This window comes from Lutjanus erythropterus, chromosome 18 (assembly GCF_056507025.1).
Source record: "Lutjanus erythropterus isolate fLutEry1 chromosome 18, fLutEry1.hap2, whole genome shotgun sequence".
Lineage (NCBI taxonomy): Eukaryota > Metazoa > Chordata > Actinopteri > Lutjaniformes > Lutjanidae > Lutjanus > Lutjanus erythropterus.
The window spans coordinates 31624847-31643708 of record NC_139334.1 but is presented as its reverse complement, the minus strand read 5'-3'; the positions used below and the strand labels follow the sequence as shown (position 1 = coordinate 31643708).

At 41.2% G+C, this 18862-nt stretch overlaps 1 protein-coding gene across 1 annotated transcript in view; it reads left to right on the top strand.

Annotated features, from left to right (window-relative positions):
* akap6 (A kinase (PRKA) anchor protein 6) overlaps positions 1-18862 on the top strand; it is a 219611-nt gene that overhangs the window by 11928 nt on the left and 188821 nt on the right. Inside the window, exons 3-6 of the mRNA XM_084741771.1 lie at positions 14324-14433; positions 15057-15198; positions 15813-16454; positions 18064-18408. Of these exons, the coding sequence (XP_084597897.1) occupies positions 14324-14433; positions 15057-15198; positions 15813-16454; positions 18064-18408 (1239 nt within the window). The remainder of the gene's footprint in view (positions 1-14323; positions 14434-15056; positions 15199-15812; positions 16455-18063; positions 18409-18862) is intronic.

Here is an 18862-nt window from a genome sequence, read left to right as displayed (position 1 = left end):
CCACCAGCCCAGCAGTGCCCCCGGCCATAAGCTAATGCTATTTGTGAGGCCTTGGCACAGAAAATTTCTGGAACCCCCTGGCATAGCTAACAGCTACAGATGTTTCTATGGTTACGGTTCAGCTGAGCAGTTTGTTTTAAAGCCTGTAAATGATTCTGTTTTGCAATAAAGCAGTTCAGTATCATCTACTGTCAATGTATGTGTTTGGATAATGAGCTCCTTCAGGTCCATCAGACCTGGACTCGTCATGTCACGCCTCATAGCTGCACACCGGGCGTCTGATTGGATGTTGCCTTGACACGGAGCGTCCAGGTCAAAGAGGGCCCGAGCTTTATTTGACTTAATTGCGGGCGTGGCGGTCGGTGGGCGTCAGGCTCGGCGACAGAGCGAGAGATGGAGGCGGACAGATCGCCAGACTGCCGTTTGAAATTGGATTCACGCCTCCGGTGATCTCGCTCCTTCTTCATCCTGTCCTCGCTGCTCTTTTCTCGCTTTGTTTCTTTCTTTTATCCTCTCCTTCTTTTCTTCTCTCTCTTCCTCTCTCTGTCATATTTATAATGCGTTTGCCTGCAGGGCATTTTTCTATAACCTGACCTTGCCACGGAGCGACTGTTGGACACGATTATAGTGATGCAACCACTGTTCCTGTGTGTGTGTGTGTGTGTGTGTGTGTGTGTGTGTGTGTGTGTGTGTGTGTGTGTGTTGGTATGCCAGCCTCTCAGCCATTCTTAGCATCCGGCTGCAGGCGGTGTGTAACAGCTGCATGGAGAATGTCCTGTGCTGCTCTGAGAGGGAGAGGCCGCTGATGTAAACACACAGTACATTTACACACACACACACACACACACACGCACACACACATATGTGCACACACACACACTCACGTGTTTGATCAGTACACACACATGCAGCAGTCATTTTAGTGATTCAGTCAGCTTTAGCACACCAACTTTATAACGTCATCCTAAGATGCATTGTAGATTTTCATGAAAAGTTTTAAAACATATTTAAACATTTAAAAAGTCGTGAAAACACAGAGGTCACAGAGGTTTTCTCCTCCTAATGCTCATAATGCCGTTTGCAAGAATCCACCACGCCTGAGCGAAAACAACCAATCCAACCCAAAACATTGTTATTTGTATTCATTGGCTGATGGTCAAATACAGATGTTTTGGACTGGAAGCTGCCTGTGATAGGACAGGAGAAGACAGAGGAACCTGATTTGTCTTTGCATATTATCTGTCTCATGTACAGCTGTCAGGATATAATGACATTTTCAGCAAATATGACAAGGCATTTTTACAGAGGTGACCAACTGTAGCTTAAATCTCCATTGTTGTTGCTCAGAGTCCATTGCTGTGGTGTCACCCGACATCCCATGTACTTCCCCCCTGCCCTGTGGACTGAGGTGTGCCCATTTTCCCCGTCGGTTAGATAGGAATTTAAATTTAGGCTAATAAACTATTCTAAAAGTAAGAAAATTAGTTTGCAGAGCGTGGATAACGTTAGCAGTGTTAGCTGCAGCAGCAGCCTGCTCTCCTTGCAGGTTAACGTCCTCATACACGTTGCTCTGGTCGAGTGGTAATATGTGAGTTTATTCTCTCACAGCCAACATGCATTTCATTTTCTAGATCAAAATACTCACTATAGTTTCAGCGCGATCTACAGTTGTTGGTTTTCAATGCTGCGTTCCAGAAAACGTCGGTCGGAATTTTCTGACCCTCTGCTAGGGTCTTTTTGTCTTTGCAAGACTGACTCGTGACGCAATATTCAGATCTCTCAGTGCTCATACTCAATGTCCAGATCGTCTTCTTTGGCCTGATATCAGACGGCAATTTCTTTTGTTTTAAACAAATAAAGCGAAGCAGTTATCAGCTGTTAGTCATCAGGATCATGATTTATTACAGTCAATCAATCCCAGCTTTCCTCAAAGGGTGAATTTGTCAGCTGACACTTTGTGTCAGTGTAAATGTTGGAAGTGTTCTGATTACTTTCACTCTTTTCACCACCTGTTGGCAGAAACTCTGAAAACTTGACCTCTTTTTTCTTTGAATGAACAACAGCATCTCTCTGATTTCTGCCACAAGGAATCCAGCTGATTTCCCCCAAATTCTGAACTTGTAAATCACAATATAAAGTTCTAAAAAGTATTTTATGTTCAAATCCTGATCAGGTTTTCTGCAGTAAACTTGATCTGTGTGTCACCTGACTCAAACCCACAGAGCTGTATTTAACAACAGTCCAGCCCGCTGTCTCCCAGCTGTCAGGGTATTTCTGTCCGCTGATGTCACAGTTGCCGATATGCAAGGAATTCTGGGAACGGCTCTGAACTTGGAGGGATGGATATTCATGTAAGGGAGAGAAGGGGGAAAGGGAGGACGGAAGGATGGAGGAGGCAAGGAAAGGAAAGGGAAGGGAAGAACATGGGAGAGAAATTGGTTCACTAAGTTCAGCTGACCTTTTCAACTCATTCCCAGTCAAATATCATCACTGTCAGCGTCTCCAAAACCTGGACTGTTTATCATTAACACTCAGTACAGACAGGATGCAATGATTTACAAATCATTCTCCACCTATATTCAATTGATTACAGTGCAAAGATAATATATTTAATGTTCAAACTGATCAACTTTATTGTTTTTTGTAAATATAGCAGACACTTTTGGTGCTAAGAGCTCAAATTCTAACATCAAAATGGCCCCTGTGGTTTTTCAGAATGAATAAAACAGCTGAACTTGAAGGGGACGGGTCTTTCGATCTCAGGCTTTGACACTTGATTGGACATTTATTATTATTTTAATGATGAAACACATTTTCTTTCCAGGAAATAGCTTTAACCTTCACTTCTCACACTCCTCCCTGTCCTTCTCCCTCCCTCACTGCTGTCACAACTGGCAGCTGTTGCATTGCAGATGAAGAGAGTGTGTGTGTGTGTGTGTGTGAGGAAAAAGAAAGAGAAAGTGAAAGAGTTGGTGTTCTCAGAATAAATACCTCCAAGACTCTGACAGTGCTGTTTGTTGTTTAGCTTTGAGTAAATCAGGGTTTATGTTCGGTCCATGAGGTTCCCAGAACACTTGAGACATCCTGTAAAAACATACAGGTCCTGTTCTCAGTGAGGCACTAAACTTTCTGACATGATTATTTGTTAAAAGTCTGTGACATTGTTTTAGATAATAATCTGTCCAAACTGAAACCTCAGAATAATCTAGAAAAACAAACTTTTTTCTTCTTTATCCTTCAGTCTCATGTTTTTCAAACAAGAAAAGGATGATGTTATGTTGAACATACCGGTATAATCACAGGACTTTTACAGAAAGAACTAACAGTCACTGAACAGGACTTTTGTCTCCCCCTTCTGGTAGTCAGAGGAACTACATAAGCACTTTTGTTGCACGCGTATGAAGAGGGGTGGATGATCTGGTCCTAAAATAATCTCATGATACAGAGGGGCCAAGTGGGACACGATGGGACCTAAGTTTGGAAAAATATGAATAATATTCATCAGTGAGAGACAAATAATTTTTTGATCCTGTTTGATTGATGCCATGAAGTACAAGTATGATGTTTATTAATTTAAAAGATCATTTTAATAGTAATATTTTTTTAAAGTCCAATATTGTTTAAGCATCAGACTGTAAAGATGTGTAATTATAAAGACTAGACACCCAGAAGTTGTGCAAGTGACATCATGACTTTCTCTCTCCAAAAGCAACTTCTGACTTCTGCCCATTGAGATATTATTTAGGTAAACTAAATGTAACAGTTACATAGTTTACTCAAGTATTTTACAAACCTGTCCAACAGCAGAAACACAACATCTGTTCCTGTCCTCAATCCCGCCCCTTCTTTCAGCTCCACCAATCGTTTGGTGATCCTGCAGAGCTTCTTTTCTCTCTGGAGCATCAGAAACTTTTTGCTTCACTTCTTAGGTTTGTCATCCGTTCTCCTCATTGCCGTAGAAACTGTAGCCTAGTCCGTTGCTGCAGTCGCTCCCTTGTCAGCTCCAGAAAAACCAGTCATCGCTGGTTGACATAAATCGTGTCAAAACCTGTACAGCAGTGTGGGAATATCGTCTATTTTTATATTTTGATCACTCTGAGTCACCTGAATCCTTTGAAAAACCCCAGCATACATTAATACTAATATTTCTTTGTGTAAACTGCAAATTATATACTTGGAAATTCAGTTTTTCATATTTATTTTAATTTTACTCATTAAATTATTTTCTTTTCCTTCTCTTTTTTCTTTTTTTTGATTCTTTCTTTCTTTCTTTCTTTCTTCATTTAATGATATTAAGAGGTATGTAGATGTTGAATATTTTGATAGTTGAGGATTATTGCATGCGACTCTAGACAGCTGTGGACTATCATGCAGTTATGGGCTGTAATAAAGTGCTGTGTCACTTTATGACTGCTGTGTCTTGAGAAAGGTCTTTGTGACTGAAACGTCTGCACTTTTATAACAAATCAATGCAGAGGCTGCAGAATTGACTGTTTTTCTTTGAAATTGATTTTTTTTTTCGGAGGCTTTGATTCCCTGCACCATAAAAGAGACCAAGCAAGAGGTGAACATGTTGTCTTCTACTCGTCCTCTACAGTCTTACTGCAGACACCTAGACTCAAAAATTGCGATATACTGCAAAATACAGAGTAGTTTACCTGATAAAAATAGTCTTAATCAGGTTTGTGAACAGACATTCATTTAAATGTAGAAGTCCTGCACAGCAGCTTTAAGTTGTGTGTGTGTGTGTGTGTGTGTGTGTGTGTGTGTTTTAAAATCATAAGAATGACACCCAGATACTGTGAGAGTGTTTTTGTGTGTGTTGAAGGGGGTGGGTGAGGCCGGTCCTAAAATAACCTCCCCAACTGTTGTCACCCCTCCTCTCCCCAACACTGACACCCCCACGCGAGAAGCAGGTCACCAAACACACACTCACACACACACACACACACACGCACACACACGCACAGACACACTAACACAGTTGGCGCGTCAGTCGGTCACCATTTCCTGCATGGTGGGAGCAGCAGTGTGTCTGGAACTTTGGACAGTACAGACTAACTTTTACACTTTTGACCATTTAAAAAACTTTTTGGACATTTGTTCGTTTGGATTTTTTTTGTTTTAATTGCTGATCTGAAAACAGGCAGTCAAACAGAGTGAAAAGGTAAGAAACAGCTTTCTTTCTCTGACCTCTGACCTGCTCACTGTTGGTTATTTCGATGGCTGACTCTCACCTGAACAGAGAAAGTAAAACTCAAAGGGTGGCTCATCTCCTGCTGCACAGAGTTTGGTCAGTTTTCTGAGTGCAGGTTTGGTCTGTGATCTTTGTTTCAATCTTTGAGCGTGTTCTCAGCTGTCACATGATCACTTTTTAGAAATTAAAACAGAAATATTAAAGGTTCAGGAGCTTCCTGCTCTCATGCTGTCACATGAAAAGTTCTTAGACAGATTCAGGATTAAAAGATATGTGTGATTTGAAAACTGTATGACAGAAATCAGAGATCCAGATGTGCAGTTTTCCATCACAAAAATTAGTTTTAATTTTTAGTTTTACTTGTTTTAGTTGAAACAGACGAATGTCACAGATTGTTCAGAGCATTTTAATGGACATGCAGTCATGTAAATAACAAAAGAAGAAGAGACAGGAACCTCATTTCTGCCAATTTCCCTCCAAGTTTTGCAGGATTTGAACCAGTCTGTGGTCCAAAAGTTAAAATCAACTTTGCTTCCAGCTTTTTTACCCTTTAATTCTTCAAGCAAGATGAATGTATAATAGAGTCAGACTAAATGTAACTCCACTTTATGTAAGAGCATCACAGCACATTGTCTCTATTTAAATCAATAAGAAGACGCAGTGAAAATCTACTTTCTGCATCTGTCAGTCTGCAAATATGAGTGAGCCTGGTGCACGTTCACATGCAGAAACGGATCAGTTTTCAACCTCGGCAGCGTTCCAAACAACATAAACAGACTGTGAGCCCGACTCGTACAGGACTAGTATCACCTGGGGATGTCTAGTCAGCAGGACTCGTCTGTGATCTTAATCCTCTGCGAATATATTATATATTGTCATATACTGGATTATTTATTAGATATTTTGACAAATGCAGATGTTATATTGCTCCATTGGCAATTATAGATAAAGAACTACGACAAATAATCAATTATGAATCAATTATTAAATTAATCGCAACTGTTTTGATAATCGATTAATCAGTCCGAGTCATTTTTTAAACAAAAAGAGGATAAAATTCTCTGATTCCAGCCTCTTCAATGTGAATATTTTCTGCAAAAATATAAAAATAAACCACCTGCACTGACTTTACTGTAAAATTATCATTTGTGAATATTTTCTGGCTTCTTCAAACGTAATATTCTGTATTTGGTTTGTGGGTGAAACATTTGAAGACGTCATCTTGTGCTTGAGCAACAAGAGTTATTTCTCCAGCACAACGTCCTGTGGGTTCCCTGGACATTCAAACATAAATCCCTGTAAACTCTTCATTTGTTTTGCAGCATCTTTGTCGTGCATTTGATGAATGACAGAGTTACATACTGTATTTCTGACCCTTCTTGTTCTGATGATGATGATGATGATGATCACACAGTCCTGGCTTCGTTTCCTGAATTTTCCAGCTGTTAAATTCCTCTGTCAGCATGTCTCTTTTCTATTTTATTCCTCCTCCTCCATCTCTCTCAGCCATGTGTCCATGTTTAGATAGATGAATCAAAAATCACCAAAACATCTTTTTTTTTTCACTTGCCTGGTTGGGTATTTGGGTTAGAAACCTGCTCGCCAAGAGTCTGTACAAAGTGTTTTATTTCTTAGCAGTTCAACAAAGTTTTAAGTTAGTTGTCAATGATCAAAGTAGTTAAAGTATTTAGAGTTAGAGTATTTAATGAGAACTTTAAATGCGGCTCAGCCAATCTTAATCAACACAGTTCCACAGTGAACTGGTTATTCAGGAACTCTTTCTCTGCCTCCTTACACAGAGACCTTCATGTGTAAAGAAACAAGTTTGCAGAACTCACAGACAGAGCTGCAGCTCTGAGACGGCCTGCTGCTCTGTATCTGAATGTGTGAACGCAGCGTGAGTCGCTCTCTAGTCCGTGCAGAGTTCAGGTTGTTTGAATGTCCAGCAGCAGAGAAACACAGTTCAGAAAACCCCCTCAGAAAACACCGTCCGTGAACGCAGCATCAGATTGAAAAGGCCAAGTTTGGAGCCTTTTTGCAGAAGCTACCACTTTGAAAAAAATTACAGTAACAAGTCTTTGTATCGCGGCAGCGGGTCTCGGCCGTCTTTGAAGCCGCTTAATTTGAATACTCCAGGGGGAGAAGGAGCACAGAGTATTTGATCTCCAAGGTAAAACACGCCGCGCTGATGGGCCGCGGTGGAGGAGTTGAAGGTTATTAGATCGAATGGGTGCGGATGAGGCCGAGCTGTCGCAGGCGGTTTGAACGCGGCCGTGCTGAAGCCCTTGATGTCGGCGGTGATGAGGGTGAGCTGGGATTGGAGCTGAAGCCTGAGTCGACTTGCTTCAGATTGATTTTAGGCAATTAGAAACCCTGCTGGATGTATGGACTCGGTGATTGACAGGTCATGTCTTGACTCTACGTGACTGGGGTGCAAGAAAATTAGCGTGTGTGTGTGTGTGTGTGTGTCTGTGCGATATTGAAAGATTGAGTGTGTATTATAGAGTCGTGTGATTCTAAATATGAGTTCCTTGTAACTGAACACGGTGTTTGGTGTGTACTTTCATGCACAGCCGGCAGGGTTCGTACAGACACGCGCTCTCGGCAAACGAGCCCTTCAAAGTTAATCAACTGTCAATCAAATGTAAAAATCTGAAATCTGAAAATGTCCCTGAAGTTCTGATCTTGTTCTCAGGTTTTGATTTTATGAGTTGTGAAGTTTTCAGGTGTCTCTGTGTTGAACCTGTCACTTTATGACATTGTGCTAATCAGTTTTCTTATTGGTCTTGTTGCTTGATTGACCACCTGTCATATATGCATTATAAAAAATATATAAATATTTAAGGTTATTTTTTAAACTCAGAACACATTTATTTTTCCTTTACACAGACTTTAATAGTTTACAACATGGGACTGCAGGTCTGTGTTTTGTGTGACAGAAAGCGGTGAAGTAGACTTACAGGGTTGATGCCGTCCCTCCTCTCCCATCTGCTCCTCTCCTCTCCCAACACATGAAAGGAGCCCGATGTTCTCGTAGTCTCAGCTATGAGATGTCGCAACTTTCACAAGCTCTTAGCTTTTATAATCTAAAAGACAACATAAACTCACAAAAATGTCAAGAAAGAAAGGATTCTTATACCGGTTGTTGGTAATAAACCGTACATCTTCTGAATTCAAGTTTCAAGTTTTGAGACAAGCTTGTCTGTATCACACACTTCAAGCTCAATAGAAACACACTAAAACTCACCAAAATGTCTTTATTAGTCTCTCCACTGTTCATCATTCACCAGCTCTGGTTTGGCTGAAAATAAATTCTTCATCCACCACGTTAATGTTAAAATATTGTGGCTACCTGCTGCCTCCATGATGCCCGACCTCCCTCCCGCATTTTGACCCGAAAACCTTCGCATTTCAACCAAAATCTGAATGTTCTGATTTGTATACATGAGGACCACGACTGGGAAGCTACAGAATGATATAAAAACCTCAGCCAGCTGTCATCTATTACTTTTTGACTGAACATTTTTATGCATGTTGTAAAAACGTTTTTTCCCACAATCTTTCACATTTTTCTGCAAAAACAAAAACGAAAAAAGTCGAGTCGAGCTTTCATGCCAACTGTATCAAAATTAGAACATGGAATCTCACTTCTCCGCTACTGACTTATGTTTGAAGTTTTCACATTTTGACTAAATAATAATAATAATAACAACAAAGCTGTCAAACTAGACCTCTGCTGTTTTATCTGTCAGAACTGCCTGTTTATTGGCCCCAGGCTCTATGCAGCATGGACCTGCACAGTCACAGTATATTTAACTTTATATTGCACATGTTAGATCATACATATTGTAATATTAAATTTTCTAGCAACTGCACAATGGCAACATCTCTGAAAGTTAAACAATGCACAAAATCAGGTTACCAGGACAGAAAATGTCCTTCAGAAACAATGTACACTTGTACCCTGATACACACACACACACACACACACACACACACACACACACACACACACACACACACACACACACACACACACACACACAGCAGGGTCTCATTAGCTCTCAGCAGTCTGACCGGACTGAAGATCTTCTAACAAATGACTTCAGATGGGAACGACAGACTTGGTGTTAATTCAATCAGATGCTCCCTCTGTTGAGCTGAGTGTGTGTGTGTGTGTGTGTGTGTGTGTGTGTGTGTGTGTGTGTGTGTGTGTGTGTGTCTGTATTAGCATATTAAAGCTGTTTGTGAATTATTGAAGCATCTGAAAGACACGGGTGACATTTTCGCCACTGTTTTAGGACGACATGACAGCGCTTTGATGACGAAACGGAGTGTGTGCGCGCTTTGTGCACGTGTGTAAGCGTGTGTGTTAACTAGTGCAAGTCAAGTACATTTCGTGTGGGTTGAGGGACTGTGTATCTTTTGGGGTTTGTGTGTCAGAATTAGTGTCTGTACAGTATGTTTAACTTTACCTGAGCTCTCTGTGTGTGCGTACTTGTGTGTCAGGTTTTCTGTGTGTGTGTTTCTGTGTGTGTGTGTGTTTCTGTGTGTGTGTGTGTGTGTGTGTGTGTTTCCTGGACAGTGTGTTAACTAGGAACCCCTCTACTGTAACTGCACTTGTTCTCTCGGGGCCGTTCTTGATCTCCCGGCGGGCCTTTTGATGAGGCAGTGGCTTCACTTTTGAGATAAAAGCGTTGAAAGAAACACACACACTTCACTCCAGATCCTCCTAATTGACAAAGATTTGACGAACTCTCAATAATGTCTTCGGGGACGCAGCTACACAAGTACAGAAACATGGTCGACCAATGAGAGCGATTCTTGTCTGGGAAGCTGAGATGAAGAGTCGAGCCAGCAGGGCCTGTCGTACTGGTTTTGGGGTCTTTAAGAACATTTCCTTTCACTGTTTCCTTGAGTTAAATGTTAAATGAGTGTCTGTTCAGCTGGTGCAGTGGCCAGATGGAGATAAAATACACTTTTGCATTTAAGTTCATACTGTAGCTCTTAAGGCTGTCACTATTTCAAAAAGTCAACTTCTAAAATAATTTAACTAACTCATAATGCATTTGAATTCATTTGAATCTTTTTGAATTATACAGAAAATGTGCCATAAAACAAAAACCTCACAGCATTGGGAGAATTCTCGGTGGCTTCACCACCAATACTTTCAGACAGTCATTTGATCCATTTTTAATATTACAATATTTATTAGTGGAGTGCCTTTTGTGCACTTTTTGCTTTATTAGATAAAATGAAGATGTGACAGAAAATGAGAGATATGGTTACAAATGCAGTTGGGCGATGCCTACCATTAGCATACGACGGTGTCCACAGTGAAACATCGTGATGGATGATATCGTCGTTGGGTTGGGGTGAATTCATCACCAACATCTGGCACACATTCCTGTGCTGGATCCAAAAAATCACTTACAGTATGAAGTTAGTTGGCTAGTAGGGTGTCAGATGCACGGTTTTGCAGGACATAGCAGCGCACGCTTCGGCAAGCTGACCGTCTCAGCCCTTGCTGGGACACTAATAGTACAAACGTAAACGAGCTAACAGCTGCCACCTTTTCTTTTGTGGTGACGTAGTCATTTTAATGCCAGAGCTCGTCTCCCAGTGTGCAAATCTTCCACCAAAACAAGTTACCCCTTAGCACTACTTTGCTGCAACACCGTCACTGCATCCTGGGCTCAGAGATGCCCAAGACATTTGTGACATAAAAAATCATCTTTGTTTGAAGTTATAGTCAGCTGCGAGGTCTCCTGTAAGTTTAATCTTTGGTTTAAGACAAAGATTAGGTTCGTAAACAACTTTTTAGGTCATGGTTTTGCTGATTTATCTGGTTGAGGTGGTTTGAGTCTCTTGTAAGGATGCTACCTGGTCGCCTCCTTAGGGAGGTGTTCCAGGCACGTCCAGCTGGGAGGAGGCCACAGGGCAGACCAAGGACTAGGTGGAGGGATTATATCTCTGTCCTGGCCTGGGAACACCTCGGGATCCCCCAGTCAGAGCTGGTTAATGTAGCCGGGGAGAGGAAACTCTGGGTTCCCTGCTGGAACTGTTACTTCTGCGATAAGCAGTTGAAGATGGATGGATGGATAACTTATCCAGAACGTGATGAGGCAACCCAATGAAAGTGTGAGAAACTCAACTGTGCATATACAGTGGGACACATAACCCTGAAGCCAGGAACTGTTTCTGTCAAACACACCAAAGTCCGGCTCTTAATACATCCATGGTTTTGGCGCGTCAGCATCCTAATTACAGTAGGCCTGGTTTTTAGACTCATGACAGTCTCATGATGTAAACTGGCTCAAAGCTGGCTCACATGCTGCTGACCGGAGCTGACTCTAAATCTAAATAAATCCCTAAATCTGTCAGACACATGCAGGCCAGAGTCGTCTCATGTTTGGTCATCCAGAGCCAGAACGCAGCAGACACTCAGTCACCTCCGGTCCAACTCAGTGTGACAGACTGAATGTGGTGCAACTGATTAGTGAATGTTTCATTGTGAGAAAAGTTAGCAAATTTCAGCAAAAAAAATGCTTTCTTTAGGAATATTTACACACTTTGTAAAACACACTTAACAGTAGGTATGGAGGTGGAGGACGTGGTTAGCCTAGCTTAGCATAAATGCTAGAAAGAAGGGAAAACATAACCTCTTGTTTATTAAATCTATATACAGCTGTGTGCTATGCTAAGCTAGGCTAAATACATCCTGACTACAGTTCTGTTTTTAACACACAGACATGAGACTGATATAAATATTTCCAACTTATTCTGAGAAAGGAAGTGAACAAGAAATGAGAAATGAGAAAGTTTACCCATATTTTTACATCACACCATGATCTGGAAATTTGATAAAACAAAAGTTTCTTTGCTTGATCGAGTTTTTTTTTTTTTTTTTTTTTGCCTATTGAAAATAAAAAGAATGCATTTAATGGGAAATCAAAACGTACTGATGTAACTCGCATGACCTATCAGCTGTTTCCGCTCGGTTGCGGCGACTGTGCCGTGAAAGAATCATTACAACTTGCCCAACTGAGAAAAATTCTAGCAGACCACCGTTTTTCTCCCGTAGATTATTTTCGGTTTGTGGCCTCTGCTTATTTCCCTGTTTCTCACCGTGGTCTGTATCGAACGCGTGACACGAGCAGCTCTGTGTGCTCTGCAGTCGTCATGTATCTACACCGACTACATGCAGGCGGCATGTTCCAGCAGAGCTGCAGACCTCTCTTTACAGTAGTGACAAATTTATTTTGGAACGGTGCTCAGCAGGTCACACCGTTAGCCAAGCTACCGTGAGCCAATCTGGCAGCATGTGTGACCTACATTCTCACATGCCGGGCGGTCTTTTAATCTGGGCCGCGGCAGAGCGGGAGGTGTTGTGTTGTTCAGGCAGGTCACCATGGAGCAGAGAGGTGACTCAGCAAGCAGCCGGAGGTGGATGTAAAGTATCTGTCGAGGGTTCGCAGCCAGGTCATCTGCTTTTTAAAAGGTCACCTAATTTTAGTCTGGATTCGTGGAGTTCATTGGAGTGAAATCATGAAAATTAAAGACACTGGTAAAAGTTTTCTTTTCATTAAATCTTTGCTCTTTATCTATTGCCAGAAAGGCCCAGCTTTAATTCCATTTTGATATTTACTGGGAATGTAAAAGTGCACAAGCTGCAATGACTTCTTATTGGTCCTCAGTCATTTTTTTGTGGGAATGCGGCAAAACAATTTTCTAACAAAAACAAAACAAAAACTTTTCGCAGGTTTAGTATAAAATGGTTCTAAAGTGAGAATGTGAGAGCATCATAATATTTGTTTAGAGCTAAACATGATGCAGCTGATTAGTGAATGATGACAAAGAAATTAAAGAAATCTCCTCAAGTTTGACCACTGTGAGAAAAGTTTTTTACAATAATGTTAATGTAATAAAATTCCAGCAAAGACAGCAGTTAGCTTGCTTTAGCAACAAGTAAATTAGCTAACTGCAAGCTAAACCACCTTGGTGCTGTATCTTGCTGTCAAACTGGCCTTATGACATTTAATGACATCTTTATGACCAAATGGTACCACATTACTTTAAGTTAGGAAAATTAATCATAACACTGTTACAGAAGCATTTGACAGTTAAATAAAAACTCAATGACATCATTATGACAAATCTAAAATCTACAACTTTATTTGAGGTCAGTGAAAATGTTCATGACACACTTATAATGACCTCATGACAGCCAGTGTCAAAACCAAACACACACATATAACACTTAATGACAACATTCATTAAGAGTCCTCCATGTTCATGACAGCTGTTATGACAGTCTTATGCACATCCTTTCAGATAAAGTGCTATTAAACCCAAATATTCCTGAAGACCACGCTTCATTTTCTTGCACAGATGAAAAACTGGTTCTTCTTCTTCTTCTTCATCTTCTTGTACCTTGAAGAAGACTTTGAGGTTTATTGGAGGCTGACAAACATTTGATGGGAACAGGCCTAATTCATATTCTGTTTTTCTGACATGAAAAAGAAAAAAAAAAAAGCTACAGCTGGTGTGTCTGTTGTGTGTTTTTAATGTGGGTTATTATGACCAGCAATTCAAGTGAAACATTATTCTGCTCTCCTCATTTATGCAACTGAAGAGGACAAAACATTTATAGGACACTCAACATTATAAGCTTAATAAAGGTAGAATTTATGGCAGAGTTGATATTTTTGCTCAGTGGTTTCCTGTTGGAGTCTGTCTGTCTGTCTGTTTACAGCATCTCAATTTAGTCCACGAACATCAGTCTGGGATAAATGTTTTATGGAGACAGTGTTGATCCCTGGCTGGGAGACAGGACGTGTCCTCCATGTTTTTACATATAAACCTGGAAGTGATCCCACATGTAACTGACTCATGTTTAAAAATGGAAACGTGACGTCGCAGATCTTCATCACTTCTGCTTTTCCTGCTGCAGCTCGCTGAGCATGTTTTTGTTCTCTACTGGTTCTCACAGATGTATATTCTATTATTCTCTGATCAGGGAGGACTTTCATGTGTGTCAATCCGTATCAATCCTGAGACATTGTTTTATAGATTTGATCACTTTTTGTGGTTTTGCTGATGTTATTTTTGTCTGTGTGACTTTAGGACATCTGTGAGGACATCTCGGACCATGTGGAGCAGATTCACGCCCTGCTGGAGACAGAGTTCTCCCTGAAACTTCTGTCCTACTCTGTCAACATCATTGTTGACATCAGGTGAGTCTTCACAGGACACCGGACAGTTGTTCATCATGCTGTCATTATATTCCAGCACAGGTTCAGGGTTCTGTGGGTTTGTTTTCACTGTTTTCTGATTGAATGTGGATCAGCGGATCTCTGTGACTTCTATAGAAAACATTCTCAACAAAAACACAAGACTATGTTTATTTATATTTTGTTGATTTGTATATTAAAGTAATTTTCACATCTGAACTTCTGTACTTTGTCAGCACTTCATCAGTGTGAGAAATTAAACATTTCTGCAAGTGATGCACAACACATTTAGATGATTTCTAAAGCTTTAACAAAATGTTTCTTGTCATGCCAGGAAGGACAAACTAGGACTATGAATGCATGCAAAGTAAAAAATAGGGTAAACAAATAACATCTGCTCATGAAATTTGGAATGAATATATAAACCTACAAATTATTGAGTAAAACTTGAACCATTTTTGAGTCTGGAGGTCCATAACTGCACATATTATTAAACAGTTCAGGGAATCTGACACACAGCTGCAGTCCTGTTTCCTTTATTGTCATTTGATGCTTGTCAAGTTTGATATCTGATTGATTTATTGGTTTTAAATCACTACATGGTGTTGTGTCTCGTGTGTTTCCAGGACAGTGCAGCTGCTGTGGCATCAGCTCAGAGTCTCAGTTCTGGTCCTGAAGGAGCGTCTGCTGCAGGGCCTGCAGGACTCCAACGGAAACTTCACGCGCCAGACCGACATCCTGCAGGCCTTCAGCGAGGACCAGCACCAGGTAAACACACACACACACACACACACACACACACACACGCACACACCTACCTCTATAGGGCCATACGTTAAGCATGTGGTTACACTGTTTCTGGAACATAAATGTCTGAATCTTTATCATCAGAGAAACCAACAGTATTTCTGTTTTGGTTGCTTTTGGTTGGTTTCCAATCAATATATTTTTATGTGCATTATGTGCGTTTTGAGGTATTGCATTAGAAAAAGTTGATGAAAACAGAAAAACTGACTGTTTAATGACTGACTTTGAGAGGAGAGGATGAATAGGAAGAAGCTGTTTCCCTGTCAGCATCAACAGTCCCATGACGGAATAATTTCATCATGCCCAATTAAATAAAAAATCCTGAAGACTGGTTTTGTTTCTTTGCCTTCATCTTTTTCTTCTTCGTCTTCTTTTTATTCATCTTTGTATTCTTCTTCTTCATCATCTTTGCGTTCTTCTTTGTCATCTTTGGTCTACAGCCATGCTTAGCGTAGCCTAGTCTTTCATGTGACATTTCAAAAGTTCACTTTAAATAAACCTGACGGGTATTTAGAAACAAGGCTATTGATGATGTCAAACACAGAATATTAACGTGATGAATTCTTCTTCTCCAGACTCGTCTGGACGCTCTGACGGAGGTGGACGACTGTGGTCAGCTGACCATCCGCTGCAGCCAGGACTACTTCTCTTTAGACTGTGGTATCACCGCCTTCGAGTTGAGTGACTACAGCCCCGGTGACGAGCCCGAGACCCGGGTAACTGCGCCAGACGGCAAGGACCCCTCCCAGGAGCTTGATCAAGTCCAAGGCTCAAATCCAGAACCGGGGTCAGAGGAGAGCGAAGGACCCCGCCTCTCAAACCACAAACTCAATAACAGTTTACCTGAACTCACCACGCCCGCTGACACAACAAACCACAACCATTCTCCCTCAATATTACCCACAATGCAATGTGGCATGCCCAACCACAGCGAGAGCTCAAAGCGCCCCCTGCAGGGAGTGAGCCACAGCACCGAGGTGTCGCCCACGCAGCCGTCCCTTCCCAAGAGAGCCGCCCTGTTCTCAGACGGAGGAGGCAGGGCGGAGGACTCCAGGGGAGGACTGAGGAAGGTTAGTCTGGTCTCTGGGCTCCAGCTCCAGGCCGAGCTGAGTCGGAGCACCCCCTCTCTCATGGATCCTCCGGACCGCTCCAAGTTCTGGTTGGAGCTGGACTCGGTTTATCCAGAAAATGTTTCACAGTCCTATGAGAGTCTACAGGTTGGTCACTCTTTTTTCTTCTACTTTAACTTTATTTTCTTCATGTAGACAAAGACTTTAAAGATATTCAGTTGTTTAAAGTGTTTAAGCCCCTGATTTTTGTAATATATTTGTAGAAATGACATGATATGGGTATATTGGGGACTGTGGGTGTGGATACTAGGATCACCTGTTCCAGGGTCTTTTTATCATAAAAATCTGGATGCATCTGAGAAAATTTCTACTGATTTCTACTTCAGTCGGGATCCTTACTTTAATTTGTTTTAAGTGGCTTTGCTCATTTGATGCTCTGAAACAAATCTGAGCAAGTTTTTCATAGTCACTCCCCCCGACAGAGCCTAAGATACAACACTGGATAAATATGAACACATTAAAGATTTATTGGTGTCCTAACATTTACCAAAAGTTTGAACAAGTAATTGTTTTACATGTCACAGGTAAGTCTCTCAACAACTCTTAAGTCTTTTGAGTTTCTTGTCCTAAACAGGTCATAATGTAACAGTTTCCAGCCTCAATGATCTATAGAGTTACTTAGCTGTCAAGCTAACATTAGCTAAGCATTAGCTTACTATGTTAACATTTGGCCTTGATTTACCTTTTTTTGTGCAAATTCTTCATGGTTCTCTTCTGAAACTTGATTGGATGCTGTCATAATGGTACAAAAAAAGTGGATCTGGTGAATTAAGTGTTGACATGCTGGGAATGAATAGCGCTGACGCTAGTTAATTCAGGTTGTGAGTCTTAAGTAATCAAATTTGTGACTTGGGTCTGACTTGAGTCCAAATCATGAGTCAAGTCCAAGATTTCTCAAAAATGAAGGTGGAAAAATTCAAACTGATGATAATATAAACCCACAGAAACATTTTTTGTGTTTTTATGTTGAGGAACACTGAGGATGTCATAAAAGAAAACTTTGAAGTGGAAACTTCTCTCACTTCACAGCTCGTAGCCCTGAGGAAACGGATGCTAGTGCAACACTTGTGCATATTGGTTTTAAGCATTCTAGTTTAATTAGCTCTGTTTATTTCACAGTGCATAACATTGTTTTTATAGAAACATGGCATGAATGGATTAATTAATGAAAAACTAAGTATGGTTTAGTTCTGCAAAGATTAGTCAACTGATCAATTAGCCGACCAAAAGAAAATTATTTGCCAATTGTTTTGATAAATCATTTCAGTCATTTGTCAAGCAGAAATATCACACTTTTGCTGGTTGCAGCTTCTTAAATGTGAGGATTTGCTGCTTTGTTTGTCATTTATTACAGTAAATGAAGAGTCTTTGGGTTTTGGACTGTTGGTTGGACAAAAGAAGCAAATTGAAGACGTTACTTTAGTCTGTGGAAAATTGTGAGGAGTATGTTTTGGTTTTCTAAGTTTACATACGTTCTCTTGAACAACGTTTATAATTCGAGCCAAACTGGACTGGTTTTGTCATTTTTTCCACCACTTGGCCCTTAGCCCTTACAGAAGAGTTTTGTTAAATGTATTTATACCCAATCAGGTTTGATGTTTGTCTTGTTGTACTTTCTATTTTCATCAATTTGTTCAGTAAATTACGACCGCCTTAGAAATCTCACCTTTGACCCAAACTCTCTTCATCTAAACAGGTCATGAACGACCGCAACCTCCAGAGAAACCATGTGAGCTCCAGACAGGGAGGACGCTCACAGAGGCAGCCGACCGACCAGAGGAGCTCATCTGGGGCCGGGCCGACCGCCGACGCCCCCCTGCCTCTCCAGGACCCGGTGTCTCAGGATGAAATATCAAAACAAATGGAGAGGACGCAGAGGGAGACACATGCGCACAGTGAGGGGGACTCTGACTCCTCGTTGCCCTCCCCCATGAGGGAGCAGTTCCTCTCCTCAGACCTGGAGGCGTCCGGAGAGGAGTCAGACCCCCGACCGCGTCCTGGCAAGACGGCGGTGTGGATCGTGAAGCGGCAGGGTCAGAAGGTGAGAGCTGATTGGTTTTGTTGGGGGGAGTGGGGCGGGGGGGTTTGGAGAGTTGAGCTTGTGTTAAAAGTTTGTGTGTTTGTGTGAGGTCTTGTGAGACAGACGCAGGTTGGAGATCGACACAAACTCATTCTGAATTCAGACAGTAGAAACATTTTACAAACTTAGTCTGCATTACAATTTAGCAGTGACCAGGACAGGGGCCTCATTTATAAAACCAGGACCCATTAAAAAAGTTTACATGTTCCCTACAGAACCTGAGACTACAAATCTGACTTAGCAATCGATGCCAACTTTTAGCACTGGTCCACTACCCAAACAATTACACATATTGGTTGTCATAGCAACACAAATGTGTGCAAATCAGCATGTTTACTGTCCAACAACACCACTGCTCATGTTGACTTTATAAGTAGAATTTTTTCTGTTTAGCATCTAGTGCAATGTAAATACA